The 23,462-nt window shown below is 69.6% G+C and overlaps 5 protein-coding genes across 7 annotated transcripts; 4 read left to right on the top strand and 1 right to left on the bottom strand.

The window, feature by feature from the left end:
• Nucleotides 1-73: 73 nt before the first annotated feature.
• On the top strand, nucleotides 74-3,871 carry TOP6BL (TOP6B like initiator of meiotic double strand breaks). The gene is made up of 11 exons (XM_069810678.1): nucleotides 74-97; nucleotides 758-891; nucleotides 975-1,028; nucleotides 1,112-1,209; nucleotides 1,810-1,865; nucleotides 2,013-2,075; nucleotides 2,941-3,016; nucleotides 3,108-3,239; nucleotides 3,318-3,439; nucleotides 3,531-3,641; nucleotides 3,719-3,871. The coding sequence occupies exons 1-11, from the start codon at nucleotides 74-76 to the stop codon at nucleotides 3,839-3,841; spliced, it is 993 nt and encodes a 330-aa protein (XP_069666779.1). The 3' UTR covers nucleotides 3,842-3,871.
• A 1,356-nt stretch (nucleotides 3,872-5,227) lies between these two features.
• Nucleotides 5,228-8,373, top strand: RCE1 (Ras converting CAAX endopeptidase 1). Its single transcript, XM_069809452.1, has 8 exons — nucleotides 5,228-5,473; nucleotides 6,299-6,401; nucleotides 6,497-6,580; nucleotides 6,648-6,726; nucleotides 7,023-7,190; nucleotides 7,278-7,349; nucleotides 7,881-7,943; nucleotides 8,043-8,373. The coding sequence occupies exons 1-8, from the start codon at nucleotides 5,262-5,264 to the stop codon at nucleotides 8,264-8,266; spliced, it is 1,005 nt and encodes a 334-aa protein (XP_069665553.1). The 5' UTR covers nucleotides 5,228-5,261; the 3' UTR covers nucleotides 8,267-8,373.
• An 800-nt stretch (nucleotides 8,374-9,173) lies between these two features.
• ZBTB3 (zinc finger and BTB domain containing 3) lies at nucleotides 9,174-10,898 on the bottom strand. Its single transcript, XM_069809450.1, has 2 exons — nucleotides 10,827-10,898; nucleotides 9,174-10,487 (listed from the first exon to the last, which is right to left on the bottom strand). The coding sequence occupies exon 2, from the start codon at nucleotides 10,461-10,463 to the stop codon at nucleotides 9,258-9,260; it is 1,206 nt and encodes a 401-aa protein (XP_069665551.1). The 5' UTR covers nucleotides 10,464-10,487; nucleotides 10,827-10,898; the 3' UTR covers nucleotides 9,174-9,257.
• A 588-nt stretch (nucleotides 10,899-11,486) lies between these two features.
• On the top strand, nucleotides 11,487-18,051 carry GANAB (glucosidase II alpha subunit). Of its 2 annotated transcripts, XM_069809448.1 has the most exons (25): nucleotides 11,487-11,545; nucleotides 11,788-11,889; nucleotides 11,987-12,095; nucleotides 12,204-12,331; nucleotides 12,444-12,623; nucleotides 12,989-13,054; nucleotides 13,442-13,541; nucleotides 13,671-13,755; nucleotides 13,847-13,943; nucleotides 14,030-14,210; nucleotides 14,294-14,447; nucleotides 14,555-14,790; nucleotides 14,882-15,008; nucleotides 15,094-15,173; nucleotides 15,453-15,596; nucleotides 15,701-15,797; nucleotides 15,880-15,981; nucleotides 16,063-16,306; nucleotides 16,405-16,469; nucleotides 16,576-16,652; nucleotides 16,737-16,811; nucleotides 16,911-17,024; nucleotides 17,107-17,219; nucleotides 17,301-17,401; nucleotides 17,492-18,051. In XM_069809448.1, exons 1-25 carry the CDS (start codon nucleotides 11,526-11,528, stop codon nucleotides 17,599-17,601), a joined length of 2,907 nt encoding a protein of 968 aa, XP_069665549.1. In that variant the 5' UTR covers nucleotides 11,487-11,525; the 3' UTR covers nucleotides 17,602-18,051. The 2 variants fall into 2 exon arrangements, with proteins under 2 accessions (XP_069665549.1, XP_069665550.1); XM_069809449.1 differs by lacking the exon at nucleotides 12,989-13,054 and having other exon boundaries at nucleotides 17,492-18,049.
• A 262-nt stretch (nucleotides 18,052-18,313) lies between these two features.
• Nucleotides 18,314-22,271, top strand: B3GAT3 (beta-1,3-glucuronyltransferase 3). 2 transcript variants are annotated; one of them, XM_069809446.1, is made up of 6 exons: nucleotides 18,314-18,432; nucleotides 18,724-18,843; nucleotides 18,937-19,105; nucleotides 19,858-20,188; nucleotides 20,582-20,872; nucleotides 21,982-22,271. In XM_069809446.1, exons 2-6 carry the CDS (start codon nucleotides 18,762-18,764, stop codon nucleotides 22,078-22,080), a joined length of 972 nt encoding a protein of 323 aa, XP_069665547.1. In that variant the 5' UTR covers nucleotides 18,314-18,432; nucleotides 18,724-18,761; the 3' UTR covers nucleotides 22,081-22,271. The 2 variants fall into 2 exon arrangements, with proteins under 2 accessions (XP_069665547.1, XP_069665548.1); XM_069809447.1 differs by having other exon boundaries at nucleotides 18,315-18,428.
• The last annotated feature ends 1,191 nt before the right edge of the window (nucleotides 22,272-23,462 follow it).

Raw genomic sequence — 23,462 nt, 5'->3', positions numbered from 1 at the left:
GTCGCTGGCGCCCCCCTCTTCCTCCGCGCCGCCAGGGGGCGCTCGCGGGAAAAGGGGAGGGGGGGGCCGCGACATGGCGGACGAGGCCGTGCGAGCGGTGCGGGGGGGCCTGGGGGGGCTAGCGAGGATGGGGGGGGTCAGGGGTCCCCGGGGGGGGTCTTGGAGGGGGTCAGGGGTCTCTAGGGAGGATGAGGGGGGGGTCAGGAGTATGTCAAGGGTCCCAGAGAGGACTGGGGGGGGCTTGGGGGGGTCTTGGGGGGGTCTTGGGGGGGTCAGGGGTCCCTAGGAGGGATGAGGGGGGGTCTTGGGTGGTCTGAGAGGTTTGGGGGGGGGTGAGGGAGGATCTCTGGGGACGGTCGGGTTCCCTAGGAGGGATGAGGGAGGGTCTTGGGGGGGGTCAGGGGTCTCTAGGAGGGAGGAGGGGGAGGTCTTGGGGGGGTCAGGGGTAGGTCAAGGGTCCCAGAGAGGACTGGGGGGGGGGCTTGGGGGGTCTCTGGGGTGGTCAGGGGTCCCTAGGAGGGATGAGGGGGGGTCTTTTGGGGGGTCTCGGGGGGGGTCTCGGGGGTAGTCAGGGGTCCCAGAGAGGATTGGGGGGGGTTGAGGGGTCTCTAAGGGGGCTCAGGGGTCACTCGGGAGGATGGGGGGGTCTTGGGGGCTTTGGGGGTCCCTAGGAAGGCTGGGGAAGGGTCTTGGGGGGTCCCTGGAGAGGATGGGGGGGGTTCGGGGGGGTCCCCTCCATGGCTGCCGGTGCCCACAGGTGCTGGAGCGGCTCCTCCTTGGCCTGCGGCCCCCCGAGAGCCGTGAGCCGAGGGGGGGGTCCCTGCTGGTGACCCTGGCAGCGGAGGGGGACGGGGGGGACACGGGCAGGCCCCGCTGCACCATCACTGGTGCGTGGGGGGGGGCATGGGGGGGGAGACAGTGCGGGGGGGGGGGTCTGGTTGAGGGGACCCCCGACACCCCCCTTGTCCCCGCAGTGGCGGCCGGCGGGGAGCTGAGCCACGGCGTCGAGGCCAAAGACCTGCGGGGAGGTAGGAGACGACCCCCCCCCACTCGGGGTGGGGGTCCTCACTGTGCACCCCCCACCAAACCCCCCCACCAACCCTCCTTGCAGCTGCCCGGGGGGTGCTGGAGCTACCGGGGGTCCCCAGCACCCCCGCCCCGTGCTGCGGCCGGATCCTGCGCAGAGCCCGGCTGTGTTTGGCTTTCCAGGTGAGGCTGGGGGGGGGGACACCCCCCCCCAACAAACGCCCTCCTTCCCCACGCCCCAGGGTGACCTTGGGGGGGGGCAGAATCGGGGCCGGGGGCCCCCCGGGAGCACCCGCTCCTGCCGCAAGTAGGGCGGGTGGATAAATATAGCTGGGACGGCCTGGTTTTTGGGGGGGGGGGGACGACACACACAGCAGAATGGGGTCACCGGTGGGGGGGGGGCGGGTGGGCAGCACCCCAAAACCCACACCAGGGCCAAGGGGCCCCCAAACTGGTCCCAGTGCCTTGGTGGGGCTGGGCCCCCCAAACCAGTGTGAACAAGCAGGACACCCACCCCCCCGGGTCTGGCCACCCGGGGGGGGGCCAATTTGTGGGGTGCATCGGGGTGCCCCCCCAGCCCAGCCCTCTCTGTTCTCCCCCCCCCAGCTCAGCCCCCCCCCCGGCACGCTGTCGCCTGCCTGTGTCGCCCTGCGGCAGTTTCTCCATAAGACGAGCGTGGTGCACCCCGAGGTACCGTCCCCGGGGGGGGGACACACACACACCAGGGTGCACCCATGGGTGGGTGTGGGGGGGGTCTCCACATCAACCCCCGCCTCCCCCCAGATGGAATTTCACTTCTGCGTCAGTGTGAACGGCACCGTGGCCTCACACACCTACGGGTGAGCCCCCGGAGATACCCCCATCCCCACCCTGGGGACACCCCCCCCCAGGGGACACGGTGGGGGGGGTCCCCAGCCCTGGAGGGGGGTCCCCAGCCCGGGGGGGGGGTCCCAGCCTGGTGCCAGCCCCTTCCCTGGGTCCCGCAGGCGGGAGAACGCCTGGGCGCTGGCGGGAGCGCGGCTGCGGGTCCAGAGCCGGCACTTTGCACCGTATGGGATGGGGGGGCTTGAGGAAAGGGGGGGGGGGGCTTGGGGTCATCGGGATGCGGGAGGGGGGCGGGTGGGCTGGGGTCGGTGGGACGGGGACTGGGTGACCCAGAGTCCGAGGGACAGGGATGGGGACAGGTTTGGGGGGGGCCCAAGGTCAGCGGGATGGGGACAGGGATAGGGTGCCTGGGGGGGGGTCAGTGGGACGGGGACGGGGTGCCTGGGGGGGTCAGCAGGACAGGGATGTGGTTCCTGGGGGGGGGGGGGGTCAGCAGGACGGGGGTGCCTTGGGGGGGTCTGCAGGACAGGATGGGGTGCCTGGGGGGGTCAGTGGGACAGGGACAGGGATGTCGTGCGGGGGGGGGGTCAGTGGGATGGGGACAAGGACAGGGATGTGATGCCGGGGGGGGGGTGGCGTGTCCCCGCTGTCCCTGGGGTTCTGGGTGTCCTGGGCGGGGGGGGGGGGGCTGGACACGGCACCCACCTCCCCCATCTCCCCCCCCCGGGAACTCCAGGCTGTCAGACCCCGGGGTCGCCCCGCCCTGCAGCAGGATCCATCCCACGCTGGGGACCCCCATCCGTCTACGTGTCCCCCCCCCGGCTGCCGCGGCGGGCCTGGGGGGGGAACTGAGCATCGTCCCCGCGGCCGCATTCTGCCCCTGCCGCCGTCCCACCCCCAACCTGCCCACCTGCCTCGCCACCGCCGCCATATCCCGGGGTCCCAGTGGGGGTGTTTGGGGGGGGGGGGTCAGGGTTTGGAGGGGGGGGGCACGCATCGGGCCAGGCCATTCTCCTTGACTGTGGCCACTTGTTCCTCTACGACCCGGTGGGGCTACCGGCCACGCCGCCCCCACCCCGGTTTTTCCAGGATCCCTCCTGGCTGGCCGACTGGGAGCGATTCGGCTTCACCGTGGTCCCCCGTGGCCGGCCAGAGGGCGAGGAAGGTGCGTGTGTGTGTGGGGGGGTGTCCGGTGATGGCAGGGGGGTCCTGCCAGCAGGAGTACCCCCCCCCAGCACCCCATCTTGTCCCCGCAGAGCTGGTGACCCCCGATGCCGCCTACACCGTGCGGCACGGAACCGGCGTCCCGGGGGGGGACCGTCACCCCCAGACCCTCCTGCTCTTCCTCTTCCTCCGCCACGAGGATCCCTTCCAGGTTTACGATGCCGGTGCGTTGGGGGGGGGACGGACTGGGGGTGTCCCTGGCTGTGTGTCCCCCTTCCCAGCGTGATGGCCGCCCTCCCCAGCCGCTCGCTGGCTACTGCTGGCCCACCTGGACCAGACGCTGCTGAGCAGCCGCCCGGCGCTGGCCACCGGCCTCCGGACCCTCGTCCACCCCGTCCTGGAGGAGCTGTGCCGCCAGCACGAGGTGGGCGCCGGTGGTGTGGGGGGGGGGGGGTGCGGGGGGGGGGGGGTGTCACCAACACCCCCTGATCCCCCCCTCCCATCCCATCCCGCAGGGTCAGGAGCGGCTCGCACGGTCCTTGCCCGTCGTGCTGGATGCGGTGACGGCCGTGGTGACCGGCAGCACCAGCGCCCGTTTTCGGCGGGCCTGCCTGCGCACCATGCAGGTGGGGGGGGATGAACGGACCCCGGGGGGGGGGGGGTGTGGGGGGGGGGGTGTGACCCCTTCCCCGTGTCCCCACAGGTCAAGGACACCCCGGCGCTGGCTGCGGCCGTCCGGCGGAGCTTGGCCGAAGTCACCCACCGGCGTCTGCTGCCCTGCGCCTCCTGCGAGACCCCTGGGGACACCCGGCGGGGTGAGGGATGAGCCGGGGGGGGGGCAGGGGGGGAATCCACCCCCCCCATCCCCTTACACCCCCTTTGCCCCCCCACCATGGTCCCCAGAGGGTCCCCATGTGCGGAGGGGACGGCGGGCGGAGGAAGAGGAGGAGGAGGAGGTGTGTCCCCAGAGCAGGGAGGGACAGGTGGGCTGTCACTGGGGGGGGGGTCCCCAGGGGTGGCCCCCACCCCCTTAACCCCCCCATTGACACCCCCCCCGTCCTGCAGGCGTGGCAGCGGGAGGTGGCCAGCCTGGCTGAGTGGACGGGCTGAGGGACGGGGATGGAGCCCCCCCCCCCATATCCCTGTGCTGACCCAGTTCACTTGGTCCCAGCTGGTCCTGGCAGCCCCCCAGGATTGGTACCCCCAGCCCAGTTCTCCCAGTCAGTCCCAGTTCCCCCAGTCAGTCCCAGTTGCCCCAATCATTCCTAGTTCTCCCAGTTGTTCCCAGTTCTCCCAGTCAGTCCCAGTTGCCCCAATCATTCCTAGTTCTCCCAGTTGTTCCCAGTTCTCCCAGTCAGTCCCAGTTCCCCCAGTCAGTCCCAGTTGCCCCAATCATTCCTAGTTCTCCCAGTTGTTCCCAGTTCTCCCAGTCAGTCCCAGTTGCCCCAGTCAGTCCCAGTTGCCCCAATCATTCCTAGTTCTCCTAGTTGTTCCCAGTTCTCCCAGTCAGTCCCAGTTGCCCCAATCATTCCTAGTTCTCCCAGTTGTTCCCAGTTCCCCCAATCATTCCTAGTTCTTCCAGTTGTTCCCAGTTCTCCCAGTCAGTCCCAGTTCCCCCAATCATTCCTAGTTCCCTCAGTCGTTCCCAGTTCTCCCAGTCAGTCCCAGTTCCCCCAATCATTCCCAGTTCTCCCAGTCAGTCCCAGTTCCCCCAGTTGTTCCTAGTTCTCCCACTGTTCCCAGTTCCCCCAATTGTTCCCACTTCTCCCACCGGTCCCAGTTCCCCCAGTCGTTCCTAGTTCCCCCAGTCGTTCCCAGTTCCCCCAGTCAGTCCCAGTTCTCCCAGTCAGTCCCAGTTCCCGCAATTATTCCTAGTTCTCCCACCGGTCCCAGTTCCCTCAGTCGTTCCCAGTTCCCCCAATCATTCCCAGTTCTCCCAGTCAGTCCCAGTTCCCCCAATCATTCCTAGTTCTCCCACCGGTCCCAGTTCCCCCAGCCAACCCCAGTTCCCCCATCCCGGTTTCCCACCCAATTTCCATCTCCCCGCCCCTCCCCGCTCCCGGCCCCGCCCCGCAACGCCTCTCCCCGCCCCTTGACACGCCCCGCTCCCTCCCCCCCAACCTTAGCTCCCCGCAGCGCCTCGCTCCGCCCCGCCGGCCCCCTAGCCCCGCCCCGCGGCGCCCGGCCCCGCCCTTATCTCCGCCCCGCGGCGCCCGGCCCCGCCCCTGGCCCCGCCCCGCGGCGCCATGGCGGTGTCGGAGGCCGCGGGCGGCTCGTCCTGGGCCGCGGGTCGCGCCGGGCCGGCCCCGGGAGCGGCCTCGGGAGCGGCCCCGGGATCGGGCCCGGCCCCCGCCGCTGCCGCCGGGCCCGGGCCGTGCTGGGCCGCCGTGCTGGCCTGCCTCAGCCTGGCCTGCTCCTACGTGGGCAGCCTCTACGTCTGGGGCAGCCCCCTGCCGCGGTACGGGCCGAGCCGGGCCGGGGGTCTGGGGCGGGGGGGGGTCTATAAGGTACCTGGGGGAGGTCTGGGCATGCTCGGGGGGTCTGTGGGTTGTCTGGGGAGGTCTGTAAGGTAGCTGGAGGAGGTCTGGGGGTGCCCGGGGGGTCTGTAGGGTGTCTGGGGGGGTCTATAAGGTACCTGGAGGAGGTCTAGGGGTCCTAGGGGGGTCGGGGGGGGGGTCTATAAGGTACCTGGAGGAGGTCTGGGGGTGCCCGGGGGGTCTGTGGGGTCTCTGGGGGGGTCTATAAGGTAGCTGGGGGAGGTCTGGGCATGCTCGGGGGGTCTGTGGGTTGTCTGGGGAGGTCTGTAAGGTACCTGGGGGAGGTCTGGGGCTCCTAGGGGTGTCTGGGGGGGTCTATAAGCTACCTGGGGGAGGTCTGGGGGTCTATAAGGTACCTGGAGGAGGTCTGGGGGCGCTAGGGGGGGGGTTGCGGGTGTCTGGGGGGTCTGTAGGGTACCTGGGGGGGTCTGGGAGGCTATAGGGTACCTGGGTGAAGTATGGGCATCCTGGCAAGGTCTATGGGATATGTGAGGGAGTCTGGGGGGGCTATAATGTACCTGGGGGATGTCTGGGGGTCCAGGGGGGGGTCTGGGGGGTTTATAGGATACCTGGGAGGGGTCTGGGGTGCATTGAGGGTATCTGGGAGAGTGTCTTCAGGGTGTTGGGGGGTTTATAGAGTATGTAAGGGGCGGTTGTGGGGTCCCAGGGGAGCTCCTTAGTGTCTGTGGGGTGGGGGGTGCTGTTGGGGCAGCCCCCCCACCCCGTGCTGACCCCCTCTGCCACAGGGACCACCCGTCCGTCATCAAGCGGCGTTTCACCAGCGTCCTGGTGGTCTCAGGGCTCTCCCCAGCCTTTGTCTGGCTCTGGAAGGAGCTGACGGGTGTCAAGGTGAGGTTGGGGGGGGGGTGTGATTTTGGGGGGGGACACACAGGGACAACACACCCCTGTCCCAAACGGTGCTGACCCCCCTTTCCTCTCCGCAGCCGGACACCCCGCTGCCGGCGCTCCTGGGGCTGCGCCTGGAGGGGCTGGTGCCGGCCACGCTCCTGCCGCTGCTGCTCACCATGGTAGGTGTGGGGTTGGGGGGGGGGGGGCACAGTCCCCTGGCCCCCCCTGACACCCCCTCTCTCCCAGATCCTCTTCCTGGGGCCCCTCATCCAGCTCTCCATGGACTGTCCCTGGCGCTGGCTCGACGGTGTCAGGGTGGCTTTCGGTAAGGGGGGGACATGACTCAGGGAGGGAGGGGTCAGGGGCTGAGGGGCGGTGGGTAGGGGGTCCCAAGCAGGGTGGTGGATAACGGGGTGGGGGCTTTGGGGGGGCAGCGGGGGGTTGGGAAAGGGGACATGGGGGTGGTTGGGGACCTGAGGGGATTCGTGAGGTGTGGTGACCTTGGGGGTGGCCGAGTTGGGTTTTGCGGGGGGGGCACCTGTTGGGTCAGGGGACCCCAAAGTGGGCAGCGGGTTTTGGGGTCAGCAGCGGTGGGTTTTGGGGTACGTCCTTCTCCCACAGACCCCCGTTTCTGGGCGCTGTGCCTGGGCGACGTGCGCTGGCTGCGGAACCAGGTGGTGGCTCCGCTGACGGAGGAGCTGGTTTTCCGCGCCTGCATGCTGCCCATGCTGGTGCCCTGCACCGGCCCCGGCCCCGCCGTCCTCGCCTGCCCCCTCTTCTTCGGCGTGGGTGAGTGCAGCCCCCCCCCGGGGACACCCTCCCACCCCAGAACCCCCAAACCAACCTTCACGGCCCCTTTCTTTCCCCCCCTGCCAGCCCATTTCCACCACGTCATCGAGCAGCTCCGGTTCCGGCAGGGTTCCGTCGGTAGCATCTTCATGTCGGCAGGTACTGCTGCAGTGGGGGCGGTGGGCTATGGGGTGCCCGGGGGGGACCTTGGGGTGCTGGGGGGGGCAGATATGGAGTGCTTGGGGCAGGTTGGGGTGCCTGAGTGGGGGCCCAAAGGAGCGTGGGGTACCCAAGGTGGGTGGTGGTGCAGTGTAGGGTGTTTAAGGGGCATTTGGGGTGTCTGGGGGGGGATTTGGGGTGTCTGGGGCAGTGTGGGGTGCCCTGAGGGGATACAGGATTCCTGGGGGGGGCCTATGGGGTTCCCAGGCGGGTCCTTAGGGTGCTGGGGGGTGGGATATGGAGTGCCTGGCACAGGGTGGGGTGCCCGAAGGGGGATGTGGGGTGGGGAGGGGGTGTGTAGGGTGCCGGGGGGGGGCACAGGCTGCTTAAGGGACATATGGGGTGTCTGGGGGGGGGGATGTGGGATGCCCGGGGCAGTGTGGGGTGCCCTGGGGGGATACAGGGTTCCTGGGGGGGGGAGTATGGGGGTGCCTGGCCGCCCCCCCCGACCACCCCAACCCCTCCCCGCAGCTTTCCAGTTCTCCTACACAGCCGTCTTCGGCGCCTACACGGCCTTCATCTTCCTCAGGACAGGTGGGGCGTGGGCAGGGCTGGGTGGGGGGGTGGGGGGCAGGGGGTGGCTCAGCCCCTCCATCCGCCCACCCTCTGTCTGTCTGTCCATCCGTCCCACAGGCCACCTGGCGGGCCCGGTGCTGTGTCACTCCTTCTGCAACTCGATGGGGTTCCCGGCGGTGGGGGCGGCGCTGGAACACCCCCGACGTCGGGCCTTGCTCCCCTGTTACCTGCTGGGGGTCCTGCTCTTCCTCCTCCTCCTGCACCCCCTCACCGAACCCGCCTTCTTTGGGGGGGCTCCCGTCTGCACCCCCCGTCCGGGGGCCCCCCCCACCTGCTCCTGACCCGGGCGCGGGGCGCCCGCCCCGGACCCCCGACCCCCCCCGACCCCATTTTTATAGGTGCCACCGCACAGAGCTCTATTTTTGTGATTAAAGTGCTTTAAACCTTGGTGCGCAGGACTGGGAGAGACTGGGATGGGACTGGGACGAGATGGGGAGGGACTGGGAGGGAGCGTGAGGGCCTGGGACAGAGTGGGAGGGAGTGTGAGAGACTGGGATGGGACTGGGACAAAACTGGGAGAAAGTGTGAGAGACTGGGATGAGATGGGGAGGGACTGGGAGGGAGTGGAATAGACTGGGACGGGACTGGGAGGAGATAGATGGGGAGGGAGTGGGAGAGAGTGTGAGGGACTGGGACAAAACAGAGGGAATGTGAGGGACTGGGATGGGACTAGGAGGGAGTGGAAGAGACTGGGACGAGATGGGGAAGTATTGGGAGCGAGTGTGAGGAACCGGGAGAGACTGGGATGAGATGGGGAGGGACTGGGACAGACTGGGATAGACCTGAGAGAGACTGGGGCAAGGCAGGGAGGGATTGGGATAGGACTGGGACGGGACCAAGTGGGGGCCTGGGCCTCACTGGGACTGGGTTGGGCTGGGGCCCAGACTGGGCTGAACTGGGATTCGGCCCAGTTCGGACTGCGACGGGGCTGGGGGGAGGAGGGGCGCTGCCCGAGCTCCTCCCGTCCGCCAGGGGGCGCTACCGCAACCAGCGAACACGCGCCCTGCCCAGACAGGTAAACCGGCCGCGGCGTTCGACCATTGGACCGCGCGAAAGCCAATGGGGCCGCCGCGTGGGCGTGACCCCAGGCCCCGCCCCCTTCAGGGATCACCCTCTGCCCCTTTCCAACGGCGCTTTATTCCCCCACGTGACCGCCGTACACCCGCTCCGCCCCGCCCCACCGCCGCAGGGCTCCGCCCCCAGGGCCCAGACCCCGCCCCCCGGCGCTCCCCCGGGTCCCGCCGCCCGCCGGCTCCGCCGCCCCGTCCCCGTTTAGGGCGGGTTGTCGCAATCGCGATCGTGATCGGCGTGGGCTCCGCCGCCGCCGCCGCGGGTGGTCGGCCCGTGGCTGTGGGCCTTGCGGATGTGGCGGTAGAGGTCCCCGGACTGGGTGTAGCTGCGCAGGCAGTGACGGCACTCGTAGGGACGCTCCCGCGTGTGCACGGTGGCATGGCGGCGCAGGGTGTAAGAGCAGGAGAAGGTTTTCCCGCAGGTGGGGCAGGTCGGCGCCTCTTCGGCGAAAAGCCCGAAGCCCCCGCGCCCCTCCAGCGGCGGCAGGAACAGCGGCTCCCGCAGAGCCGGCAGCCCAAAGGGCAGCGGTTCTCCCGACGTCTCCCCAAAGGCTGCGGGCCGTGGGGCACGGGACGGCCCAGGGAAGAGGCCGGCGGGGCGGCGGGTGCCCGCCTCGGGCTCCTCATCGGAGATGACGATGGCCTCGACCTTGACGGCAGCGGGCAGCAGCCCCCCGGGAGCGGCAGGTGCCCAGGGCCCAGCGCAGAGCCCCCCTGGAGCAGGCAGCTCGCCCCCGGGGAAGGTGGCGCGGGGGGCGGCCTCCGTCGAGCTGCTGGGGCTGGGGAGGGGGACCTCCGGGGGGGCTGCGCGGGGCCAGTCGCCCTCCATGCCGGGCTGCGTGGTGTCAGCCACGTCCACGCGGGACGCCGGCGGCTCAGGGGGGGGAGCGCCCTGCTCCTCGCTGCTGCCAGCCTGCGGGGCCGGGCCGGGGAGGGCCAGGAGGGGCACCCCGGGGCTGGGTGGGCGCTGCTGGGGGGCGGCGGGCGGCAGCGGGGGGCTGCCAGGGGCGTCCTCCTCCCTTTTGGTGCTGTCGGCCTCAGCTGGCACCCGCGCCTGCAGCTTCTTCTTGCAGAGCTTGACGACGTCGTTCATGTGCAGGTAGCTGGCGGCCGCCAGCACGTCCTCCAGCGGCGTGGCGGCCAGCGCCAGCCGCCCCTCGTACATGAACTCCAGGAGCAGCCCGAAGGCGGGTGGCGTGACGATCTCGCTGTTCAGGCAAACCAAGTCGCCTTTGTCCAACCGCTCGGCGTAGCACATGTGGAAGAAGGCGCTGCAGGCGGCCAGGACGGCGCGGTGAGCCGGGAACGGGGCGCTGCCCACCAGCACGGTGCAGTCGCAGAGGAAACCCTGGGCCCGTTGCTCTCGCAGTCCCCGCAGCAGCTGCCGGCTGTGCTCGGGGAACTCCATGGCGTCCCGCGGGGGTGTGCCGGCCTGCGGGGGGACAAGGAGGGGCTGGTGGCAGTGGCGGGGGGGGGGGCTCAGCTGGGGCTGGCCTGCCGAGAGGGTCTGGCCCGGCCGGGAGGCGGCAGGGCTGGCCCGGCGGGGCCCGTTCAGCCCCGGTGGGGCTCTTTCATCCCCGGCAGGGCCCGTTCAGGCCCGTTCAACCCCGGTGGGGCCCCTTGAGCCCCGGCAGGGCCCGTTCGGGCCCGTTCAGGCCCGTTCATCCCCGGTGGGGCCCCTTGAGCCCCGGCAGGGCCCGTTCAGGCCCGGTCATCCCCGGCGGGGCCCAGTCAGGCCCGTCCCGGTTCCGCGCTCCTCGTCCCCACTCACCACAAAGCAGCGGCCCGGCGAAGCCCCGCCCCTCCGCGCTGATTGGCAATCCGACCGGCTGGCCGCCCGCGCTCCCATTGGTCCGGTAGCCTGCCGCTCAACGAGGCAGGGCCGACGGGGGATCAGCGGCGGCTGTTGATTGGTCGCGGCCTACCGCCACTCATGGCGGCGGGCCGCTGACTGGCGACTGTTGACGCGCTCCCGGGAAGAGGCGGGCCGCGGTTGCCGTGGCCGTGGTTGCCATGACCGCGGGGGCGGGGCGTTGCCGGGGAAGCCCTCAGCGGGCGGGCGGTCCCCGGGGCCGGGAGAGTGTTCTGATTGGACTCTCGGATGTGTCGCTCAGCTTTTCCGCGCTTTCATTGGTTTGCCGATCCCCCCCGCGCGGCGTGTCCCCGCCTCTTCCCTATCTCGCGCTCTGATTGGAGCCAGCTCCCATCCCTCACCCCTCGCGCGCGCCAATCGCGAGAGGGAGAGGGGCGGGGCTGCGGTCTCCCCGGCAACCAGGTGATACGGGGCGGGGCTGGAGCCAGGGCGCGCCGGCGGGCCCCTAAGCTCCGCCCCGCAGCGGGTGGGGGGAAGTGGGCGTGGCCGAAGGAGGGTTCGCGGGCGGGGCTCCCCTCAGCCAATGGGACGCGGCGGCGGGGGGTGGGGGGTGGGGGGCGCGCCAGGGGCGGGGTGAAGGGTCAGGCCCGATCCAAGATGGCGGCGGCGCCGGGGAGGTGAGCGTGCGCCGGGGGGGGGGGGGGGGGGTGTGGAATCCCGCGGCCGGGACCGTACCCCTCCCCCTTCCCTGGGGGGGCACCCCACGTTCCGAGACCCCCCCCTTCTCCGGGACCCTCCCCTCTCCCCGGGTCCCCACCCCCACCCCCTTGGGCCTGAGCTGCGGCCCAGCCCCGCCACCCCCCCGCCCCGTCCCCGGTCGGACCCGGTATATGTGTGTTCGTGTGTGTCCCCCCCGCAGGCGGAGGCCGGTGGTGCTGCTGTGGGCGGCCCTTTGCCTGGCGACCGCCCTGGCCGTGGACCGGAGCAACTTCAAGACGTGTGAACAAAGCGGTTTCTGCAGGTGGGGGGCGTTAGCCATGGTTTTGGGGGGGGAAGGGCTCAGGGTTTGTTGTCACCCCCCCCACACACACACCCCCCCCTTTCTTGCTTCCCCACAGGCGCCAGCGCGGCCTGCAGCCCGGCCACTCGCCATACCGGGCCCTCCTGGAATCGTTGCAGCTCGGACCGGACGCTGCCAGGTTACAGCTCGTTAACGAAGTCACCAAGGTCCGTACCGGGACCAGGGAAAACGCGGAGGCAGTGACCAGCACCGTCCTGCCGAGACCATGTCTGTATATCCATCCTTTCCCTCCCACACACACCCTTTTTTTCCAGGTCCCGCTGCTGCTGGAGCTGTGGGGGCTGCAAGGGAACGTCACCCGTATCCGCATCAAGGAGCTGAACCCGCTGCGGCCGCGGTTCGAGGTGCCGGATGTGCTGGTGGCCGAGCCACCGGTGGAGCGGTGAGTGCCGGGTGGAGGGGAGGGGATGCGGAGATGGGGACACACACGTTAGCCGGGGCGGGGAGTGGGGGGACGCAGCCTCTATCGGCACCTCCCTTCCCCTTTCCGGCAGGTTGGCAGTGACGGGGCGAGACGAGGGGAGCCTGGAGCTGTCGCTGGGCCCCGCCGGACACCGGTTGCTGGTGACAGAGAAGCCATTCCGCATGGACCTGCTGCAGGGACGGGAGCTGCTCTGCAGCGTCAATGCCCGCGGGCTCCTCTTCTTCGAGCACCTCCGACAACGCCGGGACTCGTGAGTGCGGCCAGGGGTGGGCAGCTCTGCGGCCGGGTGGGTGGGACCGGGTCTCCCCCTGCTCCCCAGGTTTCCCCCCCCCACTCCAACCCAGGGCACCCAGCAAACCCCCCCTGGGGAGCTCGGGGTGCTTGGCTGTCCCCACCAGTGAAGGTAAACCCTAGGGAAGAGGGAGGCGGGGAACAGCAGCGTTCCAAAGGGCCCCCCACCACCCACCCCGAGAGGGTGGGCAGCCCAAGGGGAAGGGGTGGGGGGTGGGGGGGAGCCGGGCCGGGCCGCGTCTGTCTGTCCGTCCGGCGGCTCCTCGCACTGACTCTCGCTGTGTTTCTGTTTCTGGCTGCGCTTCCCCCCCGCCCGCGCCCCAGTTTCTCGGATAAAGTTAGTAGCTCGGTCGGTAGCTTGTGGGATAAGATCAAGACCCTTTTCCATAGGTAAATTTGTGGCTTCTGCTGCTGTCTCTGCCCCCCCCGCCCCCCCCGGGCCCCCAGCGGGAGCCCTGGCCAGGGGACCCCCAGGGCAGTGTCCCCCCATAGCCCCCCTGGGCCGGGCAGGCCCCAGTGGGAGGGAGGAGGAAGGGGCAGGAGCGGCCGGGGCCGTCCCCGTCCCCCCAAAAGTGAGGAACTGCCCCCCCCACCCCGAGTGAGCTGGGGGGGGTGGTTGGGGTGTTGTCCCCACCTTCAGGGCCCCGAATGAGTGCCTGCTGGGGTGTCCTGTGTCTGTCCGTGTCCCCCCCCACCGCGAACCTGCTGCGTGCGTGACTCTTGCCTGCGGCGACCGGGATGCCCTGGGACCTTATAACCGCCCCCCCACCCCCACAGGGACACCCCCAGGGAGCCCACTGCGGAAGAAGGGGGGGCTGCCGAGGGGCAGGAGGAAACCACTGGTGGGACGGAGGACGCCAGTAACCAGAGCGAGAAGGTATTACAGGGAGAGGGGCTGCGGACGAGGTGCTGGGGTCCAGCAGGGAGTTGGGCTCCCCCCGTATTTTGGGGGGGGGGGGGGAGAACCCCTCTCTCCACCCATCCCTAACGGCGTCTGGTCCCGTAGCCCACGGAGGCCACAGCTGAGGCTGTGGAGGAGCCGGGCTCCTGGGAGGAGACATTCAAGACACACACGGACACCAAACCTAATGGTGAGGCCCGTCCTGTGGCCAGGGAGGGGAGGGGGGAGACCGGTGGGGGGGGGCTCCCAGTTTCACCACTCCCCTCCCCGTCCCACTGCAGGGCCCACCTCGGTGGGGTTGGACTTCTCCCTGCCCGGCTTCGAGCACGTTTATGGCATCCCCGAGCACGCCGACAGCCTGCGGCTCCGCACCACCGAGTGAGTGGCAGGGAGGGCGAGTCGGGGAGGAGGGTGATGATGGTGGTACCGCAGTGGGGGACGCTGACCCGCCTGGTGTCCTGCAGGGGGGGAGACCCGTACCGCCTCTACAACCTGGACGTCTTCCAGTACGAGCTCTACAACCCCATGGCACTCTACGGCTCCGTCCCACTCCTGCTGGCACACAGCGCCCGTCGCACACTTGGCATCTTCTGGCTCAACGCTGCCGAGACCTGGGTGGATATCAGCTCCAACACCGCCGGCAAGGTGCGGGAACGGGCGACAGGGGGGTCCTGGGGAGGAGTTGGGGGGGTCCAGCGGGACTCTTTGACACCTCTCCCCGCCCACAGACGCTTTTCGGGAAGCTGCTGGATTACATGCAGGGCGGGGGCGAGACGCCACAGACGGACGTGCGCTGGATGTCGGAAAGCGGCATCATCGACGTTTTTCTGCTGCTGGGCCCCACGCCCGCCGCCGTGGCGGGGCAGTACGCCGCCCTCACCGGTATGGTGCCACGGGGAGGGAAGAAGGAGGGTGCGCCAAAACAGGGCCAGCACCAGGGACCCTGCTGCGAGCCCCGCTGTCTGTCCATCCATCCGTTTCCCCCGCAGGCACCCAGGCGCTGCCCCCCCTCTTTGCTTTGGGTTACCACCAGAGCCGCTGGAATTACAACGACGAGGAGGACGTGGCGGCGGTGGAGCGGGGTTTCGAGGAACATGCCGTCCCCTGCGACGTCCTCTGGCTGGATATCGAACACGCTGACGGCAAACGTTATTTCACTTGGGACCCCAGCAAGTTCCCCCGACCCCGTGATATGCTGGAACGCCTGGCCGCCAAGAAACGCAAGGTAGGGGACCTCCGCTGAGGGGCTGGGAGGGGTGCTGCGGGACCCCCTCTGGGTGCTGACACGTATTTTTGTGTGTCCCCCCGCCCCCGAGATGGTCAGCATCGTGGACCCCCACATCAAAGTGGACAGTGGGTACCGCGTTCACAACGAGCTGCGCTCCCGCGGCTTCTACGTCAAGACGAAAGACGGCAGCGACTACGAGGGCTGGTGCTGGCCAGGTGAGTGGGGCTGTGCAGTGGGGGGGGGGGGGGTCCTAGAAGGAGCCGCGGGGGGAGTCCACGCTGACCCCTGCGCTGCTCCCAGGCTCTGCTGCGTACCCCGACTTCACCAACCCCGAGATGCGCGCGTGGTGGGCCTCCATGTTTGCCTACGACCAGTACGAGGTGAGGAGCAACTACCCCGGTGGGTGCGTGGCCCCCTCCCCATTGCTGTCAGCCCCCCCCCGGCAGGTGTCTGGCCCCCCGGGTCGCTGCTGTGTCCCCCCCAAGTCACTACCTACACCCCCCAAGTTGCTACGCACCCCCCCATCTCTCTTCTGCTCTCAAATCACCGTCTTCCCCTGTTGCTCATGTGCCCCCCCGCCAAGCTGCTCTCCCCTCCTCACCCCTCTGCCCCCCCCCCATCGTTCCTGTGCTCCCCCCTCACCATGGGTCCCCCCCCAGGGCTCGACCGAGAACCTTTTCACTTGGAACGACATGAACGAGCCCTCGGTCTTCAGCGGCCCCGAGGTGACGATGCACAAGGACGCCGTGCACCACGGCGGCTGGGAGCACCGAGACCTCCACAACCTCTATGGCCTCTACGTGGTGAGCGTGGGGCCCCCCCCTCACCCTATGCCCCCCCCACCCATGCCGGGGGAGTCCCTCACGGCTTCTCTTTCTCCCCCCCCACCCCAACCCCATCCCCGCAGCAAATGGCGACGGCCGAGGGGCAGATCCAGCGCTCGGGTGGGCAGCACCGACCCTTCGTCCTGAGCCGGGCTTTCTTCGCCGGCTCCCAGCGTTACGGTGAGGGTGGGGGTCCACCCTGGGGCCCCCCCTCTGTGTGTGTGCGCCCCCCACTCCTCCTCACCCCCTTTCCGTCCCGCAGGCGCGGTGTGGACGGGTGACAATGCGGCCGAGTGGGAGCACCTGAAGATTTCCATCCCCATGTGCCTGAGCTTCGGGCTCGCCGGTCTCTCCTTCTGCGGCTGTGAGTGGGGCGAGAGCGGGATCAAGGAGGGGGGGCTTGGTGCGCTCGGACCCCCACCCTGAGCCCCTCCTGCCCCCGTAGCGGATGTGGGGGGCTTTTTCAAGAACCCCGAAGCGGAGCTGCTGGTGCGGTGGTACCAAGCGGGCGCTTTCCAACCCTTTTTCCGCGCCCACGCTCACCTGGATACGGCGCGCCGCGAACCCTGGCTTTTCGGGGAGGAAAACGTGGCGCTGATCCGCGCCGCCATCCGCCAGCGTTACGCTCTCCTCCCATTTTGGTATACCGCTTTCTACCGCAGCCACCGCCACGGGCTGCCCGTCATGAGGTGAGTGGGTGGGGGGGGGGTGTCCTTTCCAAAAAAACTCCCCCCTCCCCTCCCTAGGTTTGTGACGTGTGTCCGTTCCCCCTCCCCCCTTCCCCCAGGCCGCTTTGGATGGAGTACCCTGAGGATGCCACCACCTTCGCCATCGATGACCAGTACATGATCGGTGAGGGGCAGGGGGGGTTTGCGGGCCATGGGGGTGTCCCCACTCCCATTTGGGGGTCGTCCCCCCCACCCCAGTGCTGACCCAGGACCCCCCACCTCATCCCCAGACAGGGCGCTGCTGGTGCACCCCGTGACGGAGCAGGGTGCCCGTGGGGTGCAGGTTTACTTACCCGGCAAGGGAGAGGTGAGCTTTGGGGGGGGCTGCAGGCTTTGGGGGGGTGTTAGGGGTCCAGCCTCCCCCCCCCCAACCTCTCTCTGGTACCCCCAGGTCTGGTACGACGTCACCTCCCACCAGAAGCACCACGCACCCCAGACGCTCTACGTGCCGGTGACCATGAGCAGCGTGGGTGATGGGGCTGGGGGGGCGGGTTTGGGGGGGCTACGGCGGGTGGGGGGGGGGGATCCGGGCCCACTTTCCACACACACACACCCCCCGCCACAGGTGCCGGTGTTCCAGCGCGGGGGGACGGTGGTGCCGCGGCAGGAGAGGGTGCGACGTTCCACCGAGTGCATGCGGGGGGACCCCTTCACCCTCTACGTGGCCCTCAGCCCCCAGGTAAGTGCAGAACCTCCCCACAGACCCCCCTCAACCCCCCCAGCCCCCCCTGATTCCCCCCGTTGCCCCCCCCTTCCTCCAGGGCACAGCCGAAGGCGATCTTTTCCTGGATGACGGGCAGAGTTTTGACTACGAGACGAAGGCGCGCTACCTGCACCGGCAATTCACCTTCACTGGCAACACGCTGACAGCCAGGTACCCCCCCAGACACCCCCGGGACCCCTCTGCCCCCCTCCTCAGGCCCCCCCTGGATCCCCCTTTTCTCTTTTCCCGCAGCTCCGCGGACCCCCGGGGTTCCTTCGACACCCCGGCTTGGCTGGAGCGTGTGGTGATCCTGGGCACGGGAAAACCGGCCACTGTCGTTCTCCGTCCTGCGGGTGAGTTGGGGGCTTTTGGGGGGGTGTGGGGGGTGTCCTGGGGCCCCCCCCTAACCCTGTGTGTCATTGTTGTTGTCCCCCCCACCCTAGACGGCTCCGAAACGCACCTCGACTTCCAGCACGAGGCCGAGACTTCCGTCCTCACCCTGCGCAAACCGGGGGTCCGCATCAGCGACGACTGGGCCATCGTCCTCCGATAATGCAGAGGGGGGGGCTGCTGCTGGGGGGGGAGGGGGGCGGGGGGGGGCAGCTCCCCCTGCCCTTCCTGTCCCCCTACCCCCCAGGGACCCCCCCACAGCCCTCCGGGACCCCCCTACCCGGGGTCAGGGAGCTCCCCCTGTCCCCTTGGCTGCTGTAAGGGGGGGCCTGTTGGTCTCGGGGGGAGGGGGGCACTGCCTTTGCCCCCTCCCCCCCCCAAAGTATGGGGATGGGGGGCAGGGGTGGGGCTGGTGGGGGGATGGGGACCAAAGCTTTGCCTGCCCCCCTTGTGCCCCCCCCACTCCCCTTCCCTCCTCCTCCCCCCCCCCCCCAGCCAGCGGGGGTCAGCTGGGGTTTGGGGGAGCCCCCCCCAATTCTCCTTCCCCTCCCTCCCCCCCCCCCAGCTGTGGGGCACATGGGGGTGGGGGGGGGCAGGACAAGAACTGGGCCCCCCCCTCCCGCAGCTGAGTGGGGTCCGGGGGGGGTGGGGTGGGGAGGGGGCGGCCCCGTGCCGGGTTTTGATAAAAGATAAATAAAACCAGGAGAAAAAACCAAAAACAACGGTGTTTTGAGGGGCGGGGGGGGGGAGCAGCCCCCGGAACCCCCGGGCCGGGGCACGGGCAGCGGCCGGAACCTTCGGGAAGGACCCGAGACCGGAAGTGCTGGCCGGAGCGCGAGGGGGGACGGACCGGAAGTGCCGGCCCGGCCCGGCCCGGCCCGGCCCGGCGGAGCCTTCGCGACCCCGAACCGGTCCCGGTTCCCTTCCCGGTACCAAATTCGGTCCCGGTTGGGCCCGGCCCGGTTCCCGTCCGGCTCCGGTTCCGTCGCGGTAAGTCCCGGCTCCGTTGCCCTGGTAACGGCGCCACGTCTGCGCTCCTTTGCCGAGGCGACTGGGGGGGGGGGGAGAGGGGGTTTGGAGGCACCGGGAGCACCGGGGGGGGGCTTGGAGGCGGTGGGGGGGGCACGGGCATGTACTGGGAGGCTGCAGGGACTGTGCTGGGGTGACTGGGAGCGAGATCCGGGACCGGGGGGGCAGTGGTGCGGGAAAGGCTCTGGGCTGAGTCTGCTGAGGGGACTCCGGGGCAGAACGTCTGAGCCCCCCGCCCCCCCCTCCAAAAAAAAAGCCCCCCCGGACCTCCCCCCGGACCCCCCCAGCGCTGCCATGAGGGTGAAGCTGAAGAACGTTTTCATCGTCTATTTCGTGGTGTCTCTGGTAGGGCTGCTCTGCGCCCTGCTGCAGCTCGGTGAGTGGGGGCGGGGGGGGGCGGCTGAGGGGTCCCTGACCCCCCCCCAGGGTTTACCCTGGGTTCCCTGACCGCCCCCCCCCCCCCAACCAGGGCAGCCCTGCGACTGCTCGCAGCAGCTGCAGGCCGAGCGGCGGCGGAGCCGGGACCGGGACCGGCTGCTGGCAGAGCTGCGGGGTGGGGGGGCCCGGGGGGAGCCCCGAGCGCAGGGGGGAGGCCGGGCCCTGCCCACCATCTACGTGGTGACCCCCACCTACGCCAGGTGAGACCCCCCCCCATGCTCCTCTACGGTTTGGCCAGGCCCACCCCCTCCCCCCCAGCCCCATGCAGCCTGGCTGGTCGCCCCCCCAAGACCCATTTGTCCTCCAGCCCGGCCTGTCCCCCCCCCAAGGCCCATTTCCCCCCCCCATGGCCCCATATAACCCGATCTGCCCCCCCAAACCTATTTGCACCCCCACCCCACCCTGTACAGCCCGGCCTGGCCCCCCCAGACCCATTCCCTCTCCCCTCCAGCCCCACAGAACCTGATCTGCCCCCACCCAGTCCCATTTTTCCCCCACCCTGTACAACCTGCCTAAACCCCCCCCCCAGACCCATGTGTCCATCCCCCCCATGGCCTCATATAACCTGATCTGTCCCCCCCAGACCTGCTTGTCCCTCAGCTTAGCCTGGCCCCCCCAGACCCATTCCCCCTTCCCCTGGCCCTATATAACCTGATCTGCCACCCCCAGACCCGTTTTCCCCCCCCATGGCCCCATATAACCTGATATGCCCCCCCCAACCCCTTTTTCCCCCACCCCACCCTGTACAGCTCAGCCTGGCCCCCCCCAGACCCGTCCCCCCCCATATAACCTGATCTGACCCCCCCCAGACCCATTTCCCCCAACACAGCCTGGCCTGGGCTACTCCCAGCTCGATCTATCCACACACCCCCCAACCCCCTTGGGTTCACGTGCCCTCCTCAGCCCCCCAGGACCCCCTGCAGCCCCCCCAGCCCCATTTTTCCCTCCCCAGGCCGGTGCAGAAGGCGGAGCTGGTGCGGCTGTCGCAGACGTTGCTACACGTGCGGGCGCTGCACTGGGTGGTGGTGGAGGACGCGGCGGCCCCCACGGCTCTGGTGGGGGGATTGTTGGCCGCCAGCGGGGTGCCCTTCACCCACCTGAATGTCGAGACCCCCCCCGAACGTCGTCGCCGTCCCGGGGACCCCCCCTGGCTGCGCCCCCGTGGCGTCGAACAACGCAACCGGGCGCTGCAGTGGCTGCGGGAGACGCGGGTGCCCGGCGAGAGCGGCGTGGTCTACTTTGCCGACGACGACAACACCTACAGCCTGCGCCTCTTCGAGGAGGTGGGGACCCCCCCCCAAACTCTCTGACCCCCCCCAGAACACCCTGCCCCCCTCCCAACCCCCCAACTCCTTTCCGCCTCTTAACACCTCCAGCTTGTGCCTCTTGGTGATGATGGAGCACGCTGTTACCTCCCAGCCCCTCCCTAAACTCCCCCCAAATTCTTCCAGTCCCCCCCACCCTCCCCAGCTCCCTTAACACCCCCAAACTCCCCTACCCCCCCTCTAGAGCCCCCCCATTCCCCCCCCCACTCTCCTAACCCCCCCACAACCTCCCCTAGGCCCCTCTGCCCCTCAACATCCCAAGCCTTGCTCCTCTTTGAGGGGCTGTGCTGCTCCGCGGGGTCACCCCCTCCTCCTTGAGCCCCCCCAGCCCTGACGGCCACTCTCCCCCAGATGCGCAGCACCCGCGGCGTGGCGGTCTGGCCGGTGGGACTGGTGGGGGGCCTACGTTTCGAACGACCGCTGGTAGCAGGGGGCCGGGTGGTGGGCTTCCATACCGCCTGGAAACCGGAACGCCCCTTCCCGTTGGATATGGCTGGCTTCGCCGTGGGGCTGCCCCTGTTGCTGGCACGGCCCGCCGCCCGCTTCGACCCCCAGGCCGAGAGGGGCTACCTGGAGAGCAGTCTGCTGGGGGGGCTCGTCTCCCCCGCCGAGCTGGAGCCCAAGGCCGACAACTGCACCCAGGTAAGGGACGGGACCCTCGGGGGGGGGGGTTGAGGTCCTTCGGGGATCCTGCGGGGGGCTCGTCTCCCCTGCCGAGCTGGAGTCTAAGACCAAAAACTGCGCTTAGGTGAGGGATGGGGGGGGTCCTTGGGGGTTCTGGGGTCCCATAGGGGCACAGTGGAGTCCTGGGGGGGGCTCATCTCCCCTGCCGAGCTGGAGCCCAACACCAACAACTGCACCCAGGTCAGGAATAGGGGGTTCTGGGGTCTCTCAGGGGCTTGGGGGGTCCCTTGGGGGGGTTCTGGGGTCCCTCAGGGATTTGGGGGCATTCCTTGGGGGGTTCTGGGGACCCATGGGGGCATAGCAAAGTGCTGGGGGGGGCTCATCTCCCCTAAAGAGCTGGAGCCTGAGGCCAACAACTGCACCCAGGTCAGGAATGGGGGGTCCCGGGGTCCCTCAGGGGTTTGGGGGGTCCCTTGGGGGGGTTCTGGGGTCCCTCAGGGGTTTGGGAGGGGTTCCTTGGGGGGTTCTGGGGACCCATGGGGGCACAGCAAAGTGCTGGGGGGGGCTCATCTCCCCTAAAGAGCTGGAGCCCAAGGCTGACAACTGCACCCAGGTCAGGAGTGGGGGGTCCCTCGGGGCGTGCTGGGGTCCCTCAGGGGTTTGGGGGGGTCTCTCGGGGGGTCTCAGGGTCCCTCAGGGGTTTGGGGGGTCTCTTGGGGGGGTTTTGAGGTCCCTCAGGGGTTTGGGGGGGGTCCTTCAGGGGTTTAGGATGTCCCTTGGGGGGGTCCTGGGGTCCCATGTGGGTACAGCAAAATGCTGGGGGGGATTACCTCCCCCACTGAGCTGGAGCCCAAGGCAGAAAACTGCACCCAGGTGGGGGATGGGGGGAGCCCGGGGTCCCTCAGGGACCGGGGGGGGGTCCCTTGGGGTGTCCTGGGGTCCCTTGGGAGCGTGGGTGACAGGACAGGGTCCCCAGGGGAGGGAGGCCAGACTGGGGGGGTTGCTGGGGGCACAGTCCTCACAAGGGGGTGGTTGGGGTGCACAGACCAGGCTGGGGGGGTGCAGGGTGCTCGGGGGGGGCGTCCGTGCCACACTGGGGGTTCCTGCTGACGCCCCCCCACCTCCAGGTGCTGGTGTGGCACACGCGGACAGAGAAGCCGAAGCTGCGGCAGGAGGAGCAGCTGCAGCGCGAGGGACGGGGTTCCGACCCCCACATCGAGGTGTGAGGGACCCCCCCGCGCCCCCCTTGCACCTCAGGGATCCCCCCCCGGGGAAGAATCGGATATGGGGACGTCCCCTGGGGACGCTCAGACTTTATTTATCGACAGGGTCCCCCACTTTCCGTGGGGGTCCCCCCATTTCCCCACGGGGCTCCCCGGCCAAGTGTCATCTCCGCAATAAACTGTCCCACTCCATCCTCGTCTGTGTCTGGGGGGGGGGACACCCCGCTCCGGGGGGGCGGTGGGCGCCTCACACCAGGGGCTGCTGCGTGCCCCCCCGCACGGTAGGGGGGACAGGGGGCCACGGGGGGGGCAGGAACTGGGACCCCCCCCAGCCCTCCTGCTGCCGGTGTATCTTCATGTGAGCGTTGCGGCTCTTGATCTTGGGGAAGATTCTGGAGGAAAATGGGGGTGCGGTGGGGGGCTGGGAGGGGGCAGCACTCTCTGTGCCCCCCCCCAGCACCCTCTGTGCCCCCCCCCAGGGCCCCCCAATCCCCTTCTGCCCCCCCTCCCTCCCCGCATACTTGCCGCAGAGCTTGCAGGGGAAGCGGGAGCCGAGGGCTTCGGGTGGCATCTGGGACAGAGAGAGGTGGGAGGAGAAGGGTCCCCAGTGCCCCCCAAAACCTGGGTGGGGGGTGTCACCGGTGCCCCCCCAGCACTATGGGGGGGGTCCCCGACCCCCCCCTACCCTGTACCTGCCTCCGCGCCCGTCCCAGCCGCGACTTGTGCAGGTAGTAAAACTCGACGCACTGCGTCGTCCGTTTGGAGGGCACCTGGGTTTGGGGCGGGGGGGGCAGGTTTTGGGGTGACCCTGTGGGAACGGGGTGGGGGGGGGGACCCAGGAGCTGGGGGGGGCAGGGGGGGCCCTCACCGCCTGCTGGATGCGTGTAAAGTCCTTCCCGTGCCGCGCCAGGGCCTTGGCGAAGAGCCGACGCTCCCGGGGGGTCCAGGTGTCACTGCCTGTGGGGGGGTGTCAGGATCTAGGTTGGGGGGGGCCGTGGGGGTCCCCCAAAATCCTTCTTTACCCCCCCCCACCTGGCCCCCCCCTCACCGGTGTAGTGGTACCCGGCTAAGGGGTCTGCCCGCGGCCAGGCTGGCGTCCCCAGCAGCAGCAGCTCCAAGGCACCCTGGGGGGGGGGACAGACGGGACATGGTGGGTCGCAGGGTGGGGGGGGGCACCCCCAAACCATCCAGTGTCGTCCCCCCCCTCACCGTCAGGCTGCCGCCGGCGCGGGCGAGGCAGTGCAGGGCCAGCTCCCGGTTGGTGCCCCCCCCGGGAAGGGCGCTGGAGCAGGCCAGGTCCAGCAAGGTTTCCACTGGGAGGGGGGAGGCTGGGTGAGGGGGGGGGGGGCACAGGCAGGCCCCCCCTACCCCCCAACCCCCCCCCG

Source organism: Haliaeetus albicilla, chromosome 22 (assembly GCF_947461875.1).
Source record: "Haliaeetus albicilla chromosome 22, bHalAlb1.1, whole genome shotgun sequence".
NCBI lineage: Eukaryota > Metazoa > Chordata > Aves > Accipitriformes > Accipitridae > Haliaeetus > Haliaeetus albicilla.
This window is presented reverse-complemented; position numbering and strand designations above follow the sequence as displayed.